At 38.3% G+C, this 22,840-nt stretch overlaps 1 protein-coding gene across 10 annotated transcripts in view; it reads right to left on the bottom strand.

The window, feature by feature from the left end:
- The window catches only part of PAM (peptidylglycine alpha-amidating monooxygenase), a 311,728-nt gene that overhangs the window by 43,263 nt on the left and 245,625 nt on the right, over positions 1–22,840 (bottom strand). For 6 of the 10 annotated variants that reach the window (XM_065920039.1, XM_065920234.1, XM_065919968.1 and 3 more), the window contains exons 16-17: positions 10,770–11,090; positions 908–1,037 (exon numbers count right to left, since the gene is read on the bottom strand). In XM_065920039.1, coding sequence (XP_065776111.1) covers positions 908–1,037; positions 10,770–11,090 — 451 coding nt within the window. The remainder of the gene's footprint in view (positions 1–907; positions 1,038–10,769; positions 11,091–22,840) is intronic. The other 4 variants (XM_065920481.1, XM_065920543.1, XM_065920361.1 and 1 more) reach the window with 1 other exon arrangement.

The following is a 22,840-nucleotide window of genomic DNA, read 5'->3' as shown; positions in this document are numbered from 1 at the left end:
AGAGAAACCCCAAGGGAAAAGCAGGAGCATGAGTCTTGGCATTAACCTTGTTAAGTCTCCAGTGCTCATGAAAAGAGTGCATTTGTGCAATAGAAATGATCTACATGAACATGTGAGATCTACATGAACAAGGTACTATTTCTAAACATACGGTGGCCACACGGCTCCAACCACAGAACTCCCTGGAAGGCACCGCCACGGAGCAGCCTGAGGGGAAGCGAGAGTCCAGCGGCCTTAGTACAGCTCAACACCCAGGACATGGAGATAACGAGTGTCTTACTGCAGTCAACCAGGAACTTTTCTGAGTTGATCATTTATCATGATACGCTTCGTCTGAAGTCTTGAAATGCCTCAGCCACATACTGTCCTAATTTCTTTAATATTTCTCTCCTTAGGAGTGTGGAGGTGGCTTCAAGGAGGAGAGAGCAAAACGCCAAGTAGGTAGAAAGTCAAAGTGAAGTCGCTCAGTCGTCTCCGACTCTTTGCGACCCCACGGACTGAAGCTCACCAGTCCCCACCATTCGTGGGATTTTCCAGGCAACAGTACTGGAGTGGGTTGCCATTTCCCTCTCCAGGGGATCTTCCCAACCCAGGGATCGAACCCGGGTCTCTCACATTGCACACAGACGCTTTACCATCTGAGCCACCAGGGAAGTGGGCAGAATCACAGACTTCCTGCCCTCCTTCCATAAACTAGCTTGTAAAGCTATCTTAATCGTTTTCAAATGCACAAGACCTCCTCTTTCCTGTGAATCACAATCATATACTACAAGAACACCTTGTGTTCACAAAAATTATGTTCAAAAAGAACCTTGATAGTACTCTCACCATTATTCTTAGTTTAATGGAAAGCGACATATGCTATTTTTAATTTCATTTACGTCTCGAAGGAAAAATGATTACTTACTTTCCATCCCAGACGTGGTCACCTCGATGGAAAATCACTAGATTATTCTGAGGGTCCAGAGCCACCCCAGAAACCTGGCCTGGTAACAAGTATACTCCAGGCCAATCCAGTGCCTCTTCTACATGGAAATCTAAAAGAGAAACCCATACATTTAGTGTAAAAAAGAAAGTATAACTCCATGAAGATTCACAATGATTGTAAGAAGTTCATGCAGTAATGTCACTAGATGACAAAAAAAAAAAAAAAAAACAAGCATGCTCTATATAACATATACCACATGCGCATGCCATGGTGTAGCCTCCTGGGCTGTGAATAAATAAGTGACTGTGACCCTGCTTGGGCACTGAATGCTCTTTTCCTGTTGATAAGATGCCTTATAAAACCAGCTTATCCTTCACTCATTAAGGAGCAAATTTGTGACTACCTTCTTCAAGATTCTTACTTTAAATTAGTATCTTGGAAAATATGGTAATATGGGTAATATCATTTTAATGCAAAGCCTTTAAATATTGTACATGAATAGCATTCTTGGGCAATAAGCCTGTGTGTGTGTGTGTGTGCGCGCGCATGCAGCTGTCTCTCTCATCTAACTTCTGTGTAAACTGTGGATATTCAATATACATTAGACCCTATAATAAATCATCATTGCTAATCCCTTGTAGAAGGAACTACATAAGATGCCAATTTCATTCTGCCCAGCCTCAGTGTTCCTAAAACAATGGGAATGGAGAGATACTTTTTCACAGCTTATATTTCACTGTTTCCTAACATGAGAAAGGAAAATATAACAGACACTCTATGACTGAATGATTTACCAATTATGCTCACTTCTGTTCAGAATGCATTTATACTTAAGAGAATATCTAGGTTCAATTGTGCTGATCCCTTTTATAAAAATGCTCATGAGTAAAGAGGTGTGAGGTACAGAAGAGCTCTATTAACAGGATAAAGCTATGAAGATACTGTGAAGTCCTCTGTATCAATGTCAACATTTCCTTCTCTCTGAAATGCTTCAGGAGAGATGCTGAGAAGTAAAAAAGCAATTTGAGTCCCTTTCTCCTGCTTGTACACTGGAGAATGTGGCAACATGCAGTGATTCTCAAAGATGAACATTCAAGATTGGAGGAAGAAAGGGACACCCAGGGCTCGTATAATCAGCTTCTGAAAACTTGAGAGGATGCCACTGTGAGAATAAACACTTTAAGGTAATTCTCTTAACTACAGAAAAAGGACATAGTATGTTTCCACTCCAAATGTTCTTACCTTTGTAGGTTTAATTTTTTTAAATAAAAATTAGCAAAATATATCACAATCAATACAATGACTAAAACAGTTTTGCCTATAACCTTTGCTGATACATCTTCAACAAATATCCCCTAAGTGTACTGTCTATGTAAGGTATCATGCTAGATTCTGGGAACACAAACACGGCATGGTTGGGGGCCTGGAGGGACTCATAGGATAAAATGAGAAAAAAACAAACCCAAAACAGAAAGCAAGTACTTATAACTCAGTGTGGTGCAGGAAAACAGGAAAGGGCCCATCATCTTTTCTGAGGCTTGTCTGGGAGAGGGTAGGTGTTTTCACTTAAAGGTTTATCAAATACAGAAGCGGGTAGTCAGAAAGATGGAAAGTGAGGATGTTTATGACTGCAGAATGTATTTCAATATCTTTAAGTAATCTGTATATCTTTGAAGACACCTGTGTATGTCAGGTGGGGGGATGGAAGTGAGAAGCAGGATTAAACAGACCCCAAGACCTAGTGTAGACTGGAAGATATACTGTCAAGCACGTGGAAGAGTATGGATTTAACAATCAATGAGAGCAGTTCTATGCTGTGGTGTCTTGATCTATACTATGATTAATTCTGAGGTATGCTGCAAGTACTTTATTAATAGTAGTAAATCCCAGAGCCTGGGAATAATTTACCTTTCAAACATACTAGAGCACGTGAGAGTATCATTCTTAATCGTGTGTATTTTGCTGTCTTCCTGAGCTGGGGAGAAGGGGGCAGACTGACAGCTGGCATGCCTAAATTCACACAGCAGTGGCTATGAATGGGGCTGCTTGGATGAATAGCACTAATCATCTATCACGCTTGTCACAGTAGGAGAAAAGGAAGCAAACTGTGGGGCCACCGATAGCTTTCAAGCAGGGGGTGGCATGGATAAAAGTGTGGTTTTGAAGGTGAACTCAGGAAACAGGGTCTACGAATGATAATTAGAGATATATAGACGGATTCCCCAAAGAAACTATTTTAAATCATTTTAAAGTTGTATGAATCTCAGGCTGTACTTCATTCATTCTCATCTCCGTTACAGCTGGTCCTTTGGTGGTCATTCTGCATGCAATCAGCATCTCTTGAAGACTCTGGATCTTAAACCTTGAGCCTCATAACAACAGAGATATTTAACTGCTTTCATATGCTTCTCAGAGCCCAGCACCACTACAACTAAGTGAAATTTTGTGAGGGCAGAGATCCTGTCTTGTTCACTGTTTTCTCACTAAGTCTTGCTCAGGGCCTCGACCATGGTACTGGCCTAATAAATGCACTAAACTAAACTCTGTGCTCCACTTTCTACTTGCTTATGTTGCCAACCAGCACTTAAACACCTTTATCATCTTATAGCTCACCGGCACTACCTCTTTTTACCCCTAGCATTGTGCTGAAGACACCGTGAAGAGACTCAATTAAAAAATGTTAATTGGCTAATTATTTTCACTGAAGGCAATCAACAAATGTCATATTTACTGGAACTTTTTAATTCAGTGGTCTACCAACAAGGACTGGAAGCAAGGTGCTCATGAAGATTTAGAGATGCTAATTCTGATAGAAAATATGTGCTCTCCTAAATATACTATTCTGGGTTCAAATGAGGATTTCATAAAATACACGAAATACTGCGTAAAGGACTTTAATCTGGCTGTGAATATCCCATATTATCACTGGCCTTAGATTGGTAAACTCTCAAAATCTGCAAAAACCACGGACTGATAGGTTGTTAACAACCTATTCTGTCACTTACAAGAATTCCTTTTGGTTGGAAACTTTCAAGATGAAAAAGTAGGATAACTATCTAGGGTACATTTATACACTTTTGGTAAATTTTCAAAACAGTAAAGGTGATATGTGAGGAAATACATGAGGGTTAACAATGTGAGAAACTTGCTCTTTCAGAACTGAGTCTGTGCAAAGAAGAACAATCTTGTACAAGGCAAGAACATTCAGAGAAATTATATTAAATTACTTTAAATTTCATTAAAAATATCACTGCACATTCATTAAGATTACCTAGCTAAGACCTCAAAACTTCCAGGACCTGAAAACCTAGGTCTCTGTGTTAATTACAAATTCCCAAACAGTTAAAGAAAAACTGAGTTCACATTTTCTTATGTGAACACTAGCTCTGTGAACTGCTGTTTCTGCTTCCAGTGTCATCATCTTTTTTCATTATTACACAGTTTAAGGCTGTTCTCTTTAAGATAAAGTGATTAAGAATCAAAGCAGTCATGGAGGACTAGTGGTGTATGCATATGGAATGAATATTTATGCTTTCACAAGCATAAATATTTCACAGCATAAATATCCCTGCCCATCTTTACAAGGGAATTATAGGATGCTCGGACAGAATCCCAGGTCATTTTCTCTACTTATAGAAGAGTGATAGGCTTGGGCCTGACTTTGATCATCAATAGCAAGGGTGATTATTTTCTAACCCTCAAAAATATTTCAAATCCTTATTAAAAACTGTCTGATAAAATATATTTGTGTTCTAAGTTAAACTTGACATTTTCAATCATGGAAAAGTTAGAAATTCGAGTTCAGATTCCTCTTAGATTTTACTTAAGAAGTAATTCATTAGCATATATGACTAATGTTGTAAACTGACAGTCCTAATTTGAAAATTAAATACACATTTCTTACATATGACCTTGGGCACGCCATTCCCAACTCCAAGTGTCAGCTGCGCTAAATTCAGATGTCAAATGAGAGGGCTATTTCAGAAGAATCCTTGCATTCATTATAAATAAAGGTAAATGTACAGCCTCATATTCTACCACATATTTTTAAAAAGTTACTTTCAGAAAAAATTTAACATTAAAACTAAAACTATCAAATCAAAGAGGACACAAACAGATGGAGAAACATACCGTGTTCATGGATTGGAAGAATCAATATTGTCAAAATGGCTATTCTACCCAAAGCAGTCTATAGATTCAATGCAATCCCTATCAAGCTACCAACGGTATTTTTCACAGAACTAGAACAAATAATTTCACAATTTGTATGGAAATACAAAAAACCTCGAATAGCCAAAGTAATCTTGAGAAAGAAGAATGGAATTGGAGGAATCAACCTGCCTGACTTCAGACTCTACTACAAAGCCACAGTCATCAAGACAGTATGGTACTGGCACAAAGACAGAAATATAGATCAATGGAACAGAATAGAAAGCCCAGAGATAAATCCACCAACCTATGGACACCTTATCTTTGACAAAGGAGGCAAGGATATACAATGGAAAAAAGACAATCTCTTTAACAAGTGGTGCTGGGAAAATTGGTCAATCACTTGTAAAAGAATGAAACTAGAACACTTTCTAACACCATACACAAAAATAAACTCAAAATGGATTAAAGATCTAAATGTAAGACCAGAAACTATAAAACTCCTAGAGGAGAACATAGGCAAAACACTCTCCGACATAAATCACAGCAAGATCTTCTATGACCCACCTCCCAGAATATTGGAAATAAAAGCAAAAATAAACAAATGGGACCTAATGAAACTTAAAAGCTTTTGCACAACAAAGGAAACTATAAGTAAGGTGAAAAGACAGCCCTCAGATTGGGAGAAAATAATAGCAAATGAGGAAACAGACAAAGGATTAATCTCAAAAATATACAAGCAACTCCTGAAGCTCAACTCCAGAAAAATAAATGACCCAATCAAAAAATGGGCCAAAGAACTAAACAGACATTTCTCCAAAGAAGACATACAGATGGCTAACAAACACATGAAAAGATGCTCAACATCACTCATCATCAGAGAAATACAAATCAAAACCACAACGAGGTACCATTACACGCCAGTCAGGATGGCTGCTATCCAAAAGTCTACAAGCAATAAATGCTGGAGAGGGTGTGGAGAAAAGGGAACCCTCTTACACTGTTGGTGGGAATGCAAACTAGTACAGCCACTATGAAGAACAGTGTGGAGATTTCTTAAAAAACTGGAAATAGAACTGCCATATGACCCAGCAATCCCACTTCTGGGCATACACACTGAGGAATCCAGATCTGAAAGAGACACGTGCACCCCAATGTTCATCGCAGCACTGTTTATAATAGCCAGGACATGGAAGCAACCTAGATGCCTATCCACAGATGAATGGATAAGGAAGCTGTGGTACATATACACCATGGAATATTACTCAGCTGTTAAAAAGAATTCATTTGAATCAGTTCTAATGAGATGGATGAAACTGGAGCCCATTATACAGAGTGAAGTAAGCCAGAAAGATAAAGAATATTACAGTATACTGACACATATATATGGAATTTAGAAAGATGGTGGCGATAACCCTATATGCAAAACAGAAAAAGAGACACAGAAATACAGAACAGACTTCTGAACTCTGTGGGAGAAGGTGAGGGTGGGATGTTTCGAAAGAACAACATGTATATTATCTGTGGTGAAACAGACCACCAGCCCAGGTGGGATGCATGAGTCAGGTGCTCGGGCCTGGTGGGCTGGGAAGACCCAGAGGAATCGGGTGGAGAGGGAGGTGGGATGGGGGACCGGGATGGGGAATATGTGTAACTCTATGGCTGATTCATATCAATGTATGACAAAATCCACTGAAAAATAAAAAAAATAAATAAATAAATAAAACCAAAACTATCAATAACTCACTAAGCAGATTAATGAATTATATCTTTCCAGGAAAGATTAATGTTAGCAATCAATGCTTTCATATGAAACTATTAATAAGCATTTAAAAGGGCATTCCTTTATCTGTGTACACATGACTAACAGAATTAGATGAAAAAATTTGAGGAAAAAATATAATGTCAAACCTAGGCTACGACTTAACTTTACTGTAACAAAGCTCTTTATATGTAATTTTAAGGAGAAGACCCTAGAGGAATCAGTAGATTTCAACAAGAATAAAATAAAATTGTTGCTTTTTCTACACAAGTAGATTCGCATTTAGTGATGAAAAGATGCCTTATTTTGGTCAGGGATTGTTATTCATCAAGTGCCAGCAATAACTATAATTAAGACTATAAGAGAAATATTTATACTTAAGTGAGAAAGAAAACAAGAATTAATTATAAAGTCTAATTTAGTGGGAGTGAAGTAAGAGAGTTAAGATATAATTAGGGGCTCAAAGTATTAGCAGACTGCTTTTTCTTTTAAAAATTTAACTGCAAGTGAATATTCAACCTTAGTCAAATTGTTTGGATATTGATTCAGAAAGTATGATCAAAGGCAATCTACACCTAAGAGTTATTAAAATTGTAGAAAAGATGGTGGGAAGGTTGGAAAAAAACAGCCTGTCTATTATTTTATTGTGAGACAGAGTAATGAAGTAATTAAAAACCAAGACTTTGAGCAAATCTGCCTGGGTTTGAATGCTGGTTGACTGAACTGTGGCATTTTGGATACATGGCATGCATCCTTCCTATGCTTCTATAAATGGGTTTCTTCCTCTATAAATGATCTTATCACAGATTTTTGCTTTCATTATGCTCCTCTCCTCCAGAGATGAAAATTCAGCCTAGTGAATGCTTCATTTCACCCTGGGAATTCTATAAAACTTGAACCTAGAGTCAGCATACGACTGAAATAAGTTAAAAGTATGGCTTCTGAGTCAAGGAAAAATTGTCCATAGAAATTAAGTAAAATTTAAATGCACCATGACAATATTTAAAGACTGCACATTCTCTCATCTTGTGGGCGGTCTCATACAAATGTCTATGTATTTTCTGATGTCCAAAGGTGTACAGGCGGACGCTTTTCAGTCGTGTCTGACTCTTTGCCAGTCCATGGACTGTCGGCTACCAGGCTCCTCAGAAGACAGTCCGTGGAGCTTTTCAGGCAAGAGTACTGGAGTGGGTTGCCATTTCCTTCTCCAGGGGATCTTCCCGACCCAGGGATCGAACCCAGGTCTCCCGCATTGCAGGCAGACGCTTTACCCTCTGAGACACAGGGAAGCCCACCAAAGGTGTACAGCATATGTCAAATCAGGGTTCCATATGCTAGCAAACAGCAGTCCCATCAAATTTAACAGGAAGAGATTAGCTATTGGTAGTTTTAAATTTATTTTTCAATGAGTCTAGTTTCCAGAAGGCAACTAGAAAAGAGACTGTGATTTTCTTTCTTCTCTATTAATGCTGCCTTAATACATACATCAAACTAATGGTAGGAACCAAAGGACACTAAGAGCAAAAAGGGGTGTGTTTGCTTCTCAATTTACTAGGCCACACACTGTCACACTGTACATCATTATTATGGGAAAACATCAAGCCAGATCAATGTAAGTGACCAGTAATTTGAAGAGCCACAAATTCTCATTATGACAGAACACTGCTAAGTTACATTTTGTTAATCAACTTAGAGCGTCGACTTTTGCAGCTTTCCTACATATTCTAAGAAAATTCTCTCATGGATGCTGCTTAAGCTAAAATAATTAATATTTAGTTCTACTACTTTGGTGTTTAAAGTTTTGAAATCTTAGTCCAACATGACACTAACAATAGCAGCTCTAATCATAATTACTGTTAACTTATTATACCATTTACTAAGTGTTTTCTTCAATTAAAGTCAGATATTACATTGTGCTGTAGTAAAAAGTGAAAGAAAATTGAAAAGATTTTTTAGAAGTAGCTTATCTAAATATGGGCTTTGCTATTTTGCATTTAATTTTATAAAAACTTGGAATCAGAGTAGTGAAATAACACTAAAATAAATCATTTCAGAAAGAAAATACATGCACATTTTCTTCCTGTAACTAGAATTTGTATTGTATGTTTCTCTAACTCAATGCTTTATTTCAGTGACATTCACCCACATACTTAAAATGAAAGGAAACTTCCTGAACCAGGTCTTGGAGAAACATCTTTCTTCTGGGCACTGTCATTTTTACCACCTCGAAAGGAAGATGGAGACTTGGCCAGTAACTGTATTTTGAGTGTTTTAAGTATTTCTTTCTTAGAAAAACTTAGTAGGTCTTAGGAATATAATTCCTTAAGTCAAACTATGATTTTCACACTGACACTCAGGATGTCTATAAACGATCATGACGTTATTTCAAACTGAAGAGTAACAAAGGCAAGTCATAGACAACCAGAAACTAAATTTTTGGTGCTGGGCACACTGAAGGGTACACAGAGACAGAAATCTAAGGCTGCACACACGAAACTTATAACGTTATAAACCAATGTCACTTCAGTAAAAAAGATTTAGAAAAGATAAGTCATGAATAAAGCATGCTGTAAGGCTAACATTTCGAACTTGAACAGACTTGTATTCTCACCAAAGAAGCCCTTTTATATTTATGCATTGTTCAGGTTACAATTTACTGTCTTTAATACAGAGGTTCAGACAGACAATCCAGTCTGTCTATGAAATGGATAAGGGCATCATCAACTGCAGGTTCCTAGACACTGTGCTCAGAGATATCAACTCAGCTGTTCTTCAGTAGGATTCAGAAGTCTAGATTTTTCACAACCATATCCTAGGTGATTCTGATGCAAGGGGAGGTTCAGGGGCCACCTCTTTAGAAACAGTTTTATTAGGTAAATTTAGAAGGAGTTAGAGCAGGGCTGACCCTATTTAAATATGAAGAGGTAAAAATCTGGGTTCCAGTTAACACCTCATAGAGACTATTAGGCTAGTCCTAATGGACAATGCTTGAAACTTGTGTGTGAGAAAGAGGCACTGCATGCTAATTTGTTTTTCAATTATAAATAAAAATCAGTTGGGTGTTGAATAATTTATGGCTTCCTGCAAAGCTGTATTTGAAAACATCAAGCTGGCAGCCTGTGCCATTCCAGCCCACGCAGGGACTGCTGCCATGCACGCACACCCGTTACTTTTCTGGAGATTATCTCCACATGCTGTATGATCTGGCTTTCCACATTAGCAAGTAACATGAAACACGATCAATATCACAGAAGCCACAACACAAAGACAAAGATGAGGCATCCATAGCTTGCTGGTACAGAAACCTGAAGGGAATAAGGTACTGTCCTCCAATTACAGAAGCCAATCCTGGTTAGAAGATGAATCTGATAGTTACTGACTTGCCGGAGGTCCCTTCAGATATAATCACTCAGCTTTCCAATTAAGATGATAAATTGATCATGGAACTTAAGAAATCAAAGTCATAAAAAGGGTTACATTTTACAAGTCAATTAGATAAGAATGTTGGAAGTGTAGGATTCCTCTGAGAGGAATTAAATTACCTTAAAGGAAGGTAGTATATAACCATTTCACACACTGGAACTTTATGTATTAGGTTTGAATTTTTGGTTTATTCCCAATGTTAATTTGGTTAAGTATTGGTTATCCTGAATTTTATATGCCACCCTTCCCCATATGATCCAGAGAGTTTGGGTCCTGGAGATTCTGGCTCATCAACTGAACAGAAATGGAACGTATGTAGGATTGGACCAAAACAAAAACTCGTACGGAAGTGGTATCCGATAATCCAAATAGAATCATGTTTTTCTAACTGTGAGTTCTTTTCATCGGTGAATTTTCTCATGCATTGATTTTTATTCCCTTCAGATTTTGCTAACGTGGATTGTAGTATATCACATTTTATTCTTTAAAAGAAGCACCTAAACGCACCTCCTGTGTGTTCTGGCTCCCAGGTGCCTTCACCAGGTGGGGGCTGCTGTAATGACAGAACTCTGCTCTCTGCGGGCCTCAAGGTAGACACTAGCCTGTGGAATTTGTGGATTCTGTCTCTGACAAGAACAGCATTGCCCCTCTCACGTTCTGCACTCTCTCTGGTATCAGACCGACCAAGGTCCTTCTTCTGGACTACGTTTGCAATCTCAGCTACCAGGTCAGACTCTGATTCTGCCTTTTCTGTAGGATTATATTTATGCACATGAACAACATCTTCCCTTTCTCCTAGCAGCTTGGAAAGTAGTGAATAGAAATCACCTGCGGAAAAAAGAGGAGAGAGAAGGGGTGGGGAGTTGATAAGACTTCAAAATTTACAAAACGTTGTACCTTAAAAATATCATCTCTTGATTCCTGATAATAAGCGAGAGAGACGGTTGCTCTCAGATGCTGAAGCATGGGGAGGAAAAAAAAATGATTTTCTAGAACAATGAAAAAATAATAATGCTTCACATTTCATTTTACAAACCACCCATTTCCTTCTGTTATCTCAGCAGCCAATAACACTAAATAACGGCTATTAGCAAATAGTAGAAACAAAATCATGCATATGTGACTGCATGGCATGTTTCAATAACGGTTTTCACAAGGCTGTTAGACTGATTTAGAAGTCAGAATTCATCAGTTTTTCAAAATAAAATATTATCAACAGTTACATCAGAAAATAGCTGTATTCACAGGCAAACCCTTTGAAGTTGTCTTTATTTTTTTTGAAGTTGTCTTTAAAAGCCTATTAAAGTACAATATACAAAAATAAAATGTATGTTTCTGAGCAGGTGCTATAAAACACAAAAAATATAACATCCACTTGGCAACTGGAAAACCAAAGTTTTATTATTATTTTGTTAGCTGTGCTGCTCTAAGTAGCTCCAGTTGTTCATTTTAAACAAGAAATGAACAAATTCCTGAAAAATAATTTTGTGACAAAAGAATATTTTTAAATCAGTTTCTAGCAAAAAATATTTTTAACAAACTAGTATCATTGGAATGATTCATCACTGCAACGTTATTCCATGTCTTCCTGTACTAAGAAGTAAATATGGTTATGATAATGTAGCTTCATGAAAACAAATTATTTATAAAATATTATGACAGATTCAAAATACAAGTATGGAAGGTTCATGAAGCATTTTAATCTTCATCATTTACAATTATGGCTTCAAATCCATTCAGTCAACTGTGTGAATAGGAAACATTTATATTTCCAATGAAATCATAAATCTGCTTTTCTAACCCAAATCCCAAGGTAACCCACACTTCTTCCTTTTCCTCACCCTATATTAAGTACTGTTAATGAAACTTATGATTGTGGAGTCCTTTTGCTTAAGCTTTAATTACATTTATAGCATGATCAGATAACATTTATAAAATCTTTTATGATCATCAGGAAACAAAAATAATAACTGGTTTAAGCAGGATACATTCCACTAAAGAATATATTATTAAAATATATCGGTGTGTATTTGCAAATAATCTTGGTTTAATGATTTGAAGTGGGCTTTCAATTCTTGCTCATGAAAGCAGCTTCTCCCAGGTGAGATCTTCAATCACAGAATAATTACCAAGTATTAGGACCAGTATCAGTAAAATGAACAGAGCAAATCACAATGCACCTGATTGTGGTAGGCTACAGTGGCATTCTGCCTCACAGAAGAGAATTAAATCTATCACTGAGAAACTTACCTGCCCCACACACTAAACATAAATAGCTCAATATGCTATTGTGCAATGAAACGTTTTACATAGCGACTAAAAACAAGATTTCAGGGACAGATGAAGAACACAGTTTTAAAACTTGAGTCCATGACGTTAGGCTAACGGTGAGGAAGGAACACAGGCTTAGAACGAGGCATGGCTATTCAGGTTTGTCAGTAAAAATCTAGAAGCTGTGATAAAATACCAAAGGCACAGCACTTGGTTCCTCTGGAGTGGTCATTTACAATGATCACTGGGTCAGGAAAATTAAAAGTGAGCAATGTTATATAGGGTTGGCTGCACACAAATGCACTGGCCTCGTGAGAACACTGCTTCCAGAGCAGCAACTCACTTCTAGAGATTACACGCAGGAGACCACTAGATGGCTATCTCTTACACGCTTGTACATAAACCATGAAAGTGTTCCCCCCACCACCTTCTTCTCTGCTGGTGTCTGAAATAGATGAAATCTGGAAAGGCCAACCATTTTTCTTAGTCATGTTAAGATCTTGACTTAGGAAATCTAACCTTGAGTACAACAGATGGAATAGACTATAAATGGAGGAAGTTGGATGGTCTCTACCCCAGTGTCATCTCTCAATATTCTCTTTTTTATTTTCAGTTTATACTATAGCCACATTGGACTTTTACTTCCTTGAATGTCAACTCTAAGAAGATGCTGTTTCTCCCTCCCAGTACATTTTCTCTCCCCAGGGCCTCAACCTTCAGATGTTCCTTAGGCGTCACTTGTATCCAAGAAGCCTGCCTTTACAGCTAGATTAGGGGCTGCTGCTATGTGTAGCTACAGCTCTCTGCTCTTGTTCTGTATTGCTGTTACTCAGGGTCTGGTCTGCATTTCATGGTAGTGTTCGAATCCAACCCCTGACACTTAATAGCTACTCTGTGCCTTTAAGCCAGTTACTTAACTTTTACAAAGAGAAAACAACAGCTACCTTTAAAATTGTTCTGTGGATTTAACGGAGATAGTTAATGTAAAACGCCCAGTCCAACAGATATCATAAACTACATATCATTAAACTGTAGTTATTATAATTACTAATGACAAAGATACAAACTCCAGTTGCATCATACATCTGCTTCAATCTACAGTTTACTAAAACTTTTAAAAATCAGCTCTATTTCTTATTGAAGTACTGGGACTGTCATATGGAAAAAAGCCCCCTTTACGTTTACAGCCCTCTATTTTCTCAACAAGTCACCATGGCTACCTTTACGATCTGCTTCCTGATTTTGCCAAAAGAGCTTGTGTCTGTTCTTTCTTTTGCTTCTCAAGTCTATTTCTGGAGAAAGAATCATCCCCACTCCAGCGTTCTGGGTACCAGCCCTCTCTGAGCCTTTGAGGGCCTTTCCTATCTGCTCTTCCTTTCCTTCTCTGACACAAGTTCTCTGCAAAGATATGAGTCAGGTTATAGACACACACACTCTGCGTGTGTTTATCTCGAGTGGTCATAGAGGTGAGAAGAGACCTCTTTTGACACACTATGTCTTTTAAGTTTTTTCCATTTTCCCTCTTTCTGGAACAAGTTCCAGCACCATCTGCAAGAGTTTTCTGTGATAATGGAAATAGTCTTTACCTGTGCTTCCCAATAGGACAGCTCCTAGACGCAAGGGGCAATGGAGTGCTTGTAATGCAGCTAATACAACTGAAGGGAGAGTCGCTGAGTTGTGTGCAACTCTTTGCGACCCCATGGACTATAGAGTCCACGGCATTCTCCAGGCCAGAATACAGGAGTGGGTAGCCTTTCCCTTCTCCAGGGGATCTTCCCAACCCAGGGATTGAAACCAGGTCTCTGGCACTGCAGGCGGATTCTTTACCAGCTGAGTCACTAGGGAAGCCCAAGAATACTGAAGTGGGTAGCTTTTCCCTTCTCCAGGGGATCATCGAACTGCAGACTCCTGCACTGCAGGGGATTCTTTACCAACTGAGCTACCAGGCAAGTCTTAATTTTTGTTTGCTTACTTTTAATTCATTTATATTCAGATTTCAATCACCACATGTGGTTAGAGTCTACTGTATTGGACAGTGTGGGATGATGTGCTGCTTCATCCTTCCTCACGTCCTCTTTCTTCCTAAACGGAAGGTATCTGCTTCCACTCCCTACTCCACTCCTCTACAGTAAGAGTCACCTACAAGCTCCTAGTTGCCAAAGCCAACATACTCTCCATCCTGACCTATTGGTGCATGGAGCACTTTTAGAGTCCCTTCAGAAACTCTCCTTCTAATACTGTTCTTGCCAGCTCTTCACCTGTCATCTTTGCTTCCTCTTATTTCACTCAACATGTGGAAATGCTGGTGTTTTCTGAGGTCTACCCTGGGCATACTTTACTTCTGCTTCACTGACTACACCAAAGCCTTTGACTGTGTGGATCACCACAAACTGTGGAAAATTCTTAAAGAGATGGGAAAACCAGACCACCTGACCTGCCTCCTGAGAAACCTGTATGCAGGTCAGGAAGCAACAGTTAGAACTGGACATGGAACAGACTGGTTCCAAATCGGGAAAGGAGTGCATCAAGGCTGTGTATTGTCACCTTGCTTATTTAACTTATATGCAGAGTACCTCATGCAAAATGCAAGGCTGGATGAAGCACAAACTGGAATCAAGACTGCTGGGAGAAATATAAATAACCTCAGATATGCAGATGACACCACCCTGATGGCAGAAACTGAAGAAGAACTAAAGAGCCTCTTGATGAAAGTGAAAGAGGAGAGTGAAAAAGCTGGCCTAAAACTCAACATTCAGAAAACTAAGATCATGGCCTCTGGTCCCATCACTTCATGGCAAATAGATGGAGAAACAAGGGAAACGGTGACAGACTTTATTTTCTTGGGTTCCAAAATCACTGCAGATGGTGACTGCAGCCATGAAATTAAAAGACGCTTGCTCCTTGGAAGAAAGTTATGACCAAACTAGACAGCATAGCAAAAAGCAGAAATATTACTTTGCCAACAAAGGTTTGTATGGTTGAAGCTATGCTTTTTCCACTGGTCATGTATGGATGTGAGAGTTGAACTATAAAGAAAGCTGAGTGCTGAAAAATAGATGCTTTTGAACTGTGGTGTTGGAGAAGACTCTTCAGAGTCCCTTGGACTGCAAGGAGATCCAACCAGTCCATCATAAGGAAATCAATTCTGAATGTTCATTGGAAGGACTGATGCTGAAGCTGAGGCTCCAATACTTTGGTCACCTGATGGGAAGAGCTGACTCCTTGGAAAAGACCCTAATGCTGGGAAAGATTGGAGGCAGGACGAGAAGGGGATGACAGAGGATGAGATGGTTGGTTGGATGGCATCACCGACTCGATGGACATGAGTTTGAGTAAGCTCCAGGAGTTGGTGATGGACAGGGAAAGCCTGGTGTGATGCAGTCCATGGGGTCGCAAAGAGTTGGACACGACTGAGCGACTGAACTGAACTGAAGACCTCTTTCTGTTAAGTAATCTCAGACATTCACAAAGTTTAAGCTGCTACATTTGACAAATGACTCTGAAATCTGAAGATTTCCTAGTACCGAGATCCTAGAGGTATATAACTGTCATCTGGAAATTTCCACTTGGATTGAACGCCCAATTCAATGCGACTTTGAACTCAACAGGCCCAAACCAGAGCTCTCTCTCTTCTCCTGATACTTTACCTTTTAAAAAAATAATATCTCAGTATTAAACCATGTCTTAGGACAATCAATCCAGAAAGTTAGATTCATTCTTCTCTCAGCAGTGAATCACGAAGTCATTTGATTCATTGATGGTATTTGTCAACATCACGTTTTCCCTCCCTACCACAATTACTCATCCGAGATGCTTAACACCCTGTAACTGTCATGTTGAAAGACTCTACCCCTTATTCTTCAGAGTAAATCCTCAACCCTGCCTTCAATAGAAAAATCTGTTTGGACTTGGTATTAAAAATACTCTAGGTGAGGTCGCTCAGTCGTGTCTGACTCTGTGACCCCACGGACTGTAGCCTAGCAGGCTCCTCCGTCCATGGGATCTTCCAGGCAAGAGTACTGGAGTGGGGTGCCATTGCCTTCTCCAGGGGATCTTCCCGACCCAGGAATTGAACCCAGGCCTCCCGCATTGTAGGCAGACGCTTTACCGTCTGAGCCACGGGGGAAGTCTCTATGGAGTCTAGAGCAGGAAAATGCTCTCTCTTTGTGCAAATGACTTGTGATTGAAGGGAGCCTGCCTCCCCTCGATACTCCCCGGGTGTGACTCCTTTTCCTCAGCTCTGTCAACCTATGTGCTCCGGGACAGTATTTCCTCACTCTACTCTGGGTCCTGCTGCTAAGGGACCAGATGATTTAATTGCCAACTGGGACACATTTGAGAAAGAAAGGGGTGTTATTAACATTTATTCTAGCCATAAACTGGTACAGTCCTAGAAAACTGGCATGTATAATTACCCTACTTACTCTTCACAGAGATAACACATGAGGAAGTACTTTATAAACTGCAGAAGACAGTAATAGTAATAACAGCTAATGTTTTTTGAGAGCTTAGCATGACCAGGTCACTTTACTGGATACGTTACACTACAGAACACATTTGGCCTCCATGAGGGACTCATTTCAGATGAGGGAACTGACGGTCTGGTACTAAGGCGCACCGCTGCAGGTGCTGAACTGGGGTTTGAAGGCGACAGCCTGACCGGGGGCCTGCCTTTTAAGGGTGCTGGATCCAGGCTCCCCTCTCTGCTCTGCCCCAGCCAAAACTTCTCTGTGAAGTCACCTCGGACCTGTCAACCTTACTAGATTAATCTTCTTCTTTCTAAAGTAGTAGTCTTCTGAGAACAGGTGCTCAAGATTTACTCTCTAATTGAACAAGTTTCTTTTTTGTCCTATCCTAGCTTGTCTTTTTCTTACAACTGTATAAGACTCTAATAAATTAATCAATACATACATATACTACAGTGATTTTCACAATGCTGGCCTAAAGAATGATGACCAGTTTTTGGTTGCAAAAAGTGTGAGTTTTCTATTTTCTATCCTTTTTAATAATTTCCACTTACCACTGGCAATATATCTTACATGTATAATAAAATTCTCTAAGGTATTCTAAAAAAATTTTTTTGTACATTTAAATTATCTGAAAAGGGACAAGTAGCAAGCTACAAATATGATTTTATATTAACAAAAAAATCCTCTCATTTCTTATTCATTATCATATTACCAGCAGTTAGTACTGTTCCCATCACAGCAGATATTCAATAAATGATTCTGGAATGAATACTGTTTTAAAAATGCCACTCTTGGCTACTGCATTAGTAAAGATAAAAAATATTTCCTTGATGATTTTAGACTGCAGTGAGTGCCAGTTCTTTCTTCTTCTCACTTCAAACTTTGTTTCTTAAGAAATGTAGAAATGCTCTAGGTCTTTAAGTTATTTGGCTAAGTGGGTTTGGTATTTGGGAAACACAAGAAAAGGAGCAGCTGACTGTCAGAAAAATATGCAGCATAATACAAGAAAATCTAAAGCACTACAAATTAAACTCCACGTTTGTTAGCTGTTTGCTTGCATTAACTATTTCACGGCTCAACAGACAATTTTCTGTTTAGTTGGGACCACTCACTATTCCCTACCACCAGTATGGAAATTTCTCTGGTTTACTTTCAGAAATATGGTGAGATCAAAGTAAACAAGAGAAACATCCTTTGAAAAACTACCCCATACTTAAAAAAATATTTTAAGATTATTGGATTAAAAAATAACTACCCCTACTTTTAGAAACATAGAATCTTAATTCCGGCAGGCATTTTATTTTTAAAATGATCAAGAACCTCTTGGTAATCTTTCAGAATATAAACTCCCATTTTCCACAGAAATCACTAGTACTTCATCACCTAAAACAAATAGTTCTTGTTACTGCTTATTGCTCTGTGATTTCTATGGTACATGGAGAATAAATAGGATATTCATTAGCAATTTAACAAAATACGCCAAGTAACTAAGCTAATGAGGTTATAACCATGCAACAACAACTGTAATAAGAGGGATACAAAGAATGAAAAATGAAAGCATTTTTTTTTTTTTTTTTTTTTAATTTCATATCTTGGTTTATGACTCAGGCAGAGCTGACACTTTCCCTTCTGGTTAAACCTGATTTGGCTTACTGACTGTTGACTTATTACTAACCCACAGACGGTGACTCCAGCCATGAAATTAAAAGACGCTTACTCCTTGGAAGGAAAGTTATGACCAACCTAGATAGCATATTAAAAAGCAGAAACATTACTTTTGTCAACAAAGGTCCATCTAGTCAAGGCTATGGTTTTTCCAGTGGTCACATATGGATATGTGAGTTGGACTATAAAGAAAGCTGAGTGCTGAAGAATTGATGCTTTTGAACTGTGGTGTTGAAGACTCTTGAGAGTCCCTTGGACTGCAAGGAGATCCAACCAGTCCATCCCAAAGGAGATCAGTCCTGGGTGTTCGTTGGAGGGACTGATGTTGAAGCTGAGACTCCAATACTCTGGCCACCTGATGTGAAGAGCTGACTCATTGGAAAAGACCCTGATGCAGGGAGGGATTGGGGGCAGTAGGAGAAGGGGACGACAGAGGATGAGATGGCTGGATGGCGTCACCGACTCAACGGACATGAGTCTGGGTAAACTCGGGAGTTGGTGATGGACAGGGAGGCCTGGCGTGCCTGGAGTCTCAAAGAGTCAGACACAACTGAGCGACTGAACTGAACCCACAATATCTGTCCTACTAGCCTCAGAGACATAAAACACAAGATCATGGCACCTAGCTCAAGGATCACAAGTGAAGTCAACTTTATTACTTTTTCCTTCTATAGGATTCATCTGATTGGGAAACGATCAGAAGCAGAAATCGGCTTTTTGCTTGTTTTTGTTTTTTAGGAAAATAAGACAAATATAAAAAATGAAGTTAGGAGATGACTTTTGTGACTGCCATACACACTGATCTATATCGCAAGGGCCGACTAGGTGACAAATGATCATCCACATCTATTTACTCTGTTATTAGGAAACCAATTCAAAAGAGCATCCGCTCAGCTTCCCAGAGCCTTGGGGGGTATTTAAAATTGCGTTTGATAGATGAATTCAATAAATAAAAATTTGTGAGCCACTCATATATCATAACAAACCGATAAATTTTTAGTGACTGGAAAGAGAAACAAGACTCATGTTTTCCTTAAAACAGCAAACTGCATTGAGAATGCTTGGAATTAGCTAAGATGCTACTAAAATCATTGGGACTTTACTAGGGAATGAAAGGAGGGTCCTATTTTGAACAACAAAGGAATTAAATTTTAACCACTAAGCCCAGCCTGTATTTCACTCTTCTCATAAATGGTTTATCAACTCTTACTTTAATAAGCTTTCCAGCACACTATTGTCTTTTTAACTTGCAACCTTGTTCCCTTGATTCTCCTTGTTTGATAAAACATGCCAAAGGTAATTCATTTTTGTCAGCATAAAACCACTGTGAAATTATTCTGTTTCACAGAAGGTGTCTGAAGACCTTTAACTATCTGGGGCCATGGAGTGATTTCCCTCTACAAATTGTATTTTTGTCATACTCCTTCTGCCTTGGGAATACAGAAGCTCATGCTGACCTTTGAGTAGAAAGATTGATTTATATTAGGGCATGAAGACTACAATGAGAAGAGTTTGGAGCAAACTGAATAAAACACACTAAAGGCTCTTTCTGCTAAAAAAGAAATGCTGTCCAGAGAACAGTGTACAGTAACAAGGACACACCACGCCTGTAGATTTGACTTTTAATTCGGCCTTGAGATTTTTTTAAGGCCTAAAATTTTCCCAATACAATCAATACAAGTTTCAGTATTAGATCTATATTTTTAATTTTAAAGGAGAGAAACACTCAAAATTCAGAATTCTTAACAGCTGTCATGCCTCTTAGTTTCAGCCCACATTCCTTGCCTAAACAATATTGCCAGAAGGTTCCGGTTGTACTTTTGGTATAGTGAACGTTTATGAAAAAAATCATAATGCATAAGAAAAAAGAGGAAAAAACATGCCTCAGTTTTCTAAAAGTGCCAACCGGAACATACAAGTAAGGAATATATTTGCACGTGTCTGCTCTGGAAAATCTCAACACCTTTTTCATTCTGTATGATCTCCTAGGATTCATTTCCTCCGCCCAGAATCACTGTCTAGTTGGGTTTTATTATTTAGCTTACTGTACATATTACATACACAGGGAATTCTTCACTAACAATATTTTCAAAGCATGGGGACATTTTCGTTTGCCTTGAATATCCGTTAGTGCTTTTCTGCATTCACTCATTCACATAAGCTTACTATGTGAATTCACATAAGCTTACTTACTCACTCACCTATAGACAAAATGGCTATTTTTAAAGCACTATGGGCAGGAATATACGTATATTATGCAAGCACTGAAAGTCACACATGCCAATAATTTTTATAGTTGGAAGAAATACTCAAGATACAGTATTTTAAAAAGAGGATATTAAAAATCTGCATACATTATGATCTAAATATTTCAAAAATAATGTATGTATATATGTATAATACATATTTCACATACAGGATGTACATATACATCCATATTTCTAGGGATTATGGATGATTTTTATTTACTTCTTTATACCTTTCTATAATTTCCATATCTTCTATAATGAATATGATTTTTAAAAGCCAAATAACATTATTAAAAAAAAATCTTTGCAGATTTAATTAAAGCCTCATTAAAATGTTTTCCACTGTTGCACGATCCAGGACAACATGATAGGTAAAGATGTGCATATAATGAGGTTCCTCTGGTGTTTCCATAATTACACCTTTTGAGACGGAGTCTGAGATACATTTGCCTTCGGTCAAAATTCTGTTCAAGAGGGAGCAAAGGCAGACAAGGATCCTGCAGCAGGTTGGGCAATTCTACATGGATTCACAAAACTCAGATGTCGCTTTCAAACTTGCAACCTTGTTAGCTAATTTCCAACCAGGACGAATATTCTGGCAAAAATTAATAGCTAGCATTTTTAGTGATTAGAATTTCAAAGAAAACAAAATATTATATTTTTCCTGGGGAAACAGAGTATTAGATAAACCTGTGTTAAGTAGATTATTGGTTTGATGTGACTTTTGTTTTCTCTCCATGCTGGGGGTCCCTACCGCTTCCTGTCCATTTCTGGCATGGATACAGTTCTTTTTTTCAGGCTGTGGCATATGAGTATTTCTGTCTCACCCCCCATCTTTTTTTTTTTACTACCTCAATAAAGGTCATCCCTTCTTTCCAACACAGCATTTAATATTATACATCATGACCTTTATCTTTCTGTCTGCTTTGCCAACATATTAAGGAGCAGAAAAAAAAAATATTCTTTGCACTATCCAGGTAGAACTTTCTCTACTATTCAGCCGTTGTCAGGCACAGAGCTTGCCTTTGGGTACATGTCCTCTAATGTTTTGGGTCTTTCCTTTCCTGCTTCTTAACTGTTCTGTTTCCAATGGGAAATAGAACATAAATGCTGTCTGCTAGCTTATGGCTAGCACAACTGAAATAATTCAGGACTTCTATTTATCAGAAATTTAAAATATTGAAGGAATCAATACAACTAGGAGTAGTTGAACATAAATTGTTCTGGCTAGAACACCAAAATAAGGCAAAGGGTTAAGTCTGAGGGCTTTCTTTTAAAATTAGCCTACATGGTGTAATTTATTTGAATAACTAGAGCCCTCCTATCAGCTACTCAGTCAATTTAACACCCCAGGGGGATGAATACAAATAGATATTTTGTGCAAACAAACATCTCCGAGAAAAATAGGACACTCTCTCAGTAATGAGTAGATTTGCCCTATGTATTGCAAGGAGATAGATTAATCTCATTAGAGAATCAAATGGACAATGTGTACAAATATACATTTGAAATATTTCTATATTTCTCTTTAAATTCCAGGCTGGTGAAGACCAGCGGAAGAATAGAGAGGCTACACTGGCCATTGAAATGGCTTTTGGTGAAGTATTTGTCTTCACAAAATATAGGAGGTGACATTCTGATGGACCCACTAATTTTAGCATATAAATACCATAGCTTTTTCCCTGCAGTATGAAAACTGAGTCAGCCTAATGGTTTCTTCCTCCCAAGTTAAATAACTTAATAGCATTTTTATTCATAAGTAGAATAAAATGGTAACTACAGGAAAATAATTTATGCATCCCCAGAATTCTTCTCTGAAACCATTAAGACTATACTGGGTATACAGCCCAATATAAATATATAAGCATATATTTAAACTTAATATTATATGTACATGCTGTCAAACACAAAAGGGTAAACAAAC

This window comes from Muntiacus reevesi, chromosome 1 (assembly GCF_963930625.1).
Source record: "Muntiacus reevesi chromosome 1, mMunRee1.1, whole genome shotgun sequence".
Lineage (NCBI taxonomy): Eukaryota > Metazoa > Chordata > Mammalia > Artiodactyla > Cervidae > Muntiacus > Muntiacus reevesi.
This window is presented reverse-complemented; position numbering and strand designations above follow the sequence as displayed.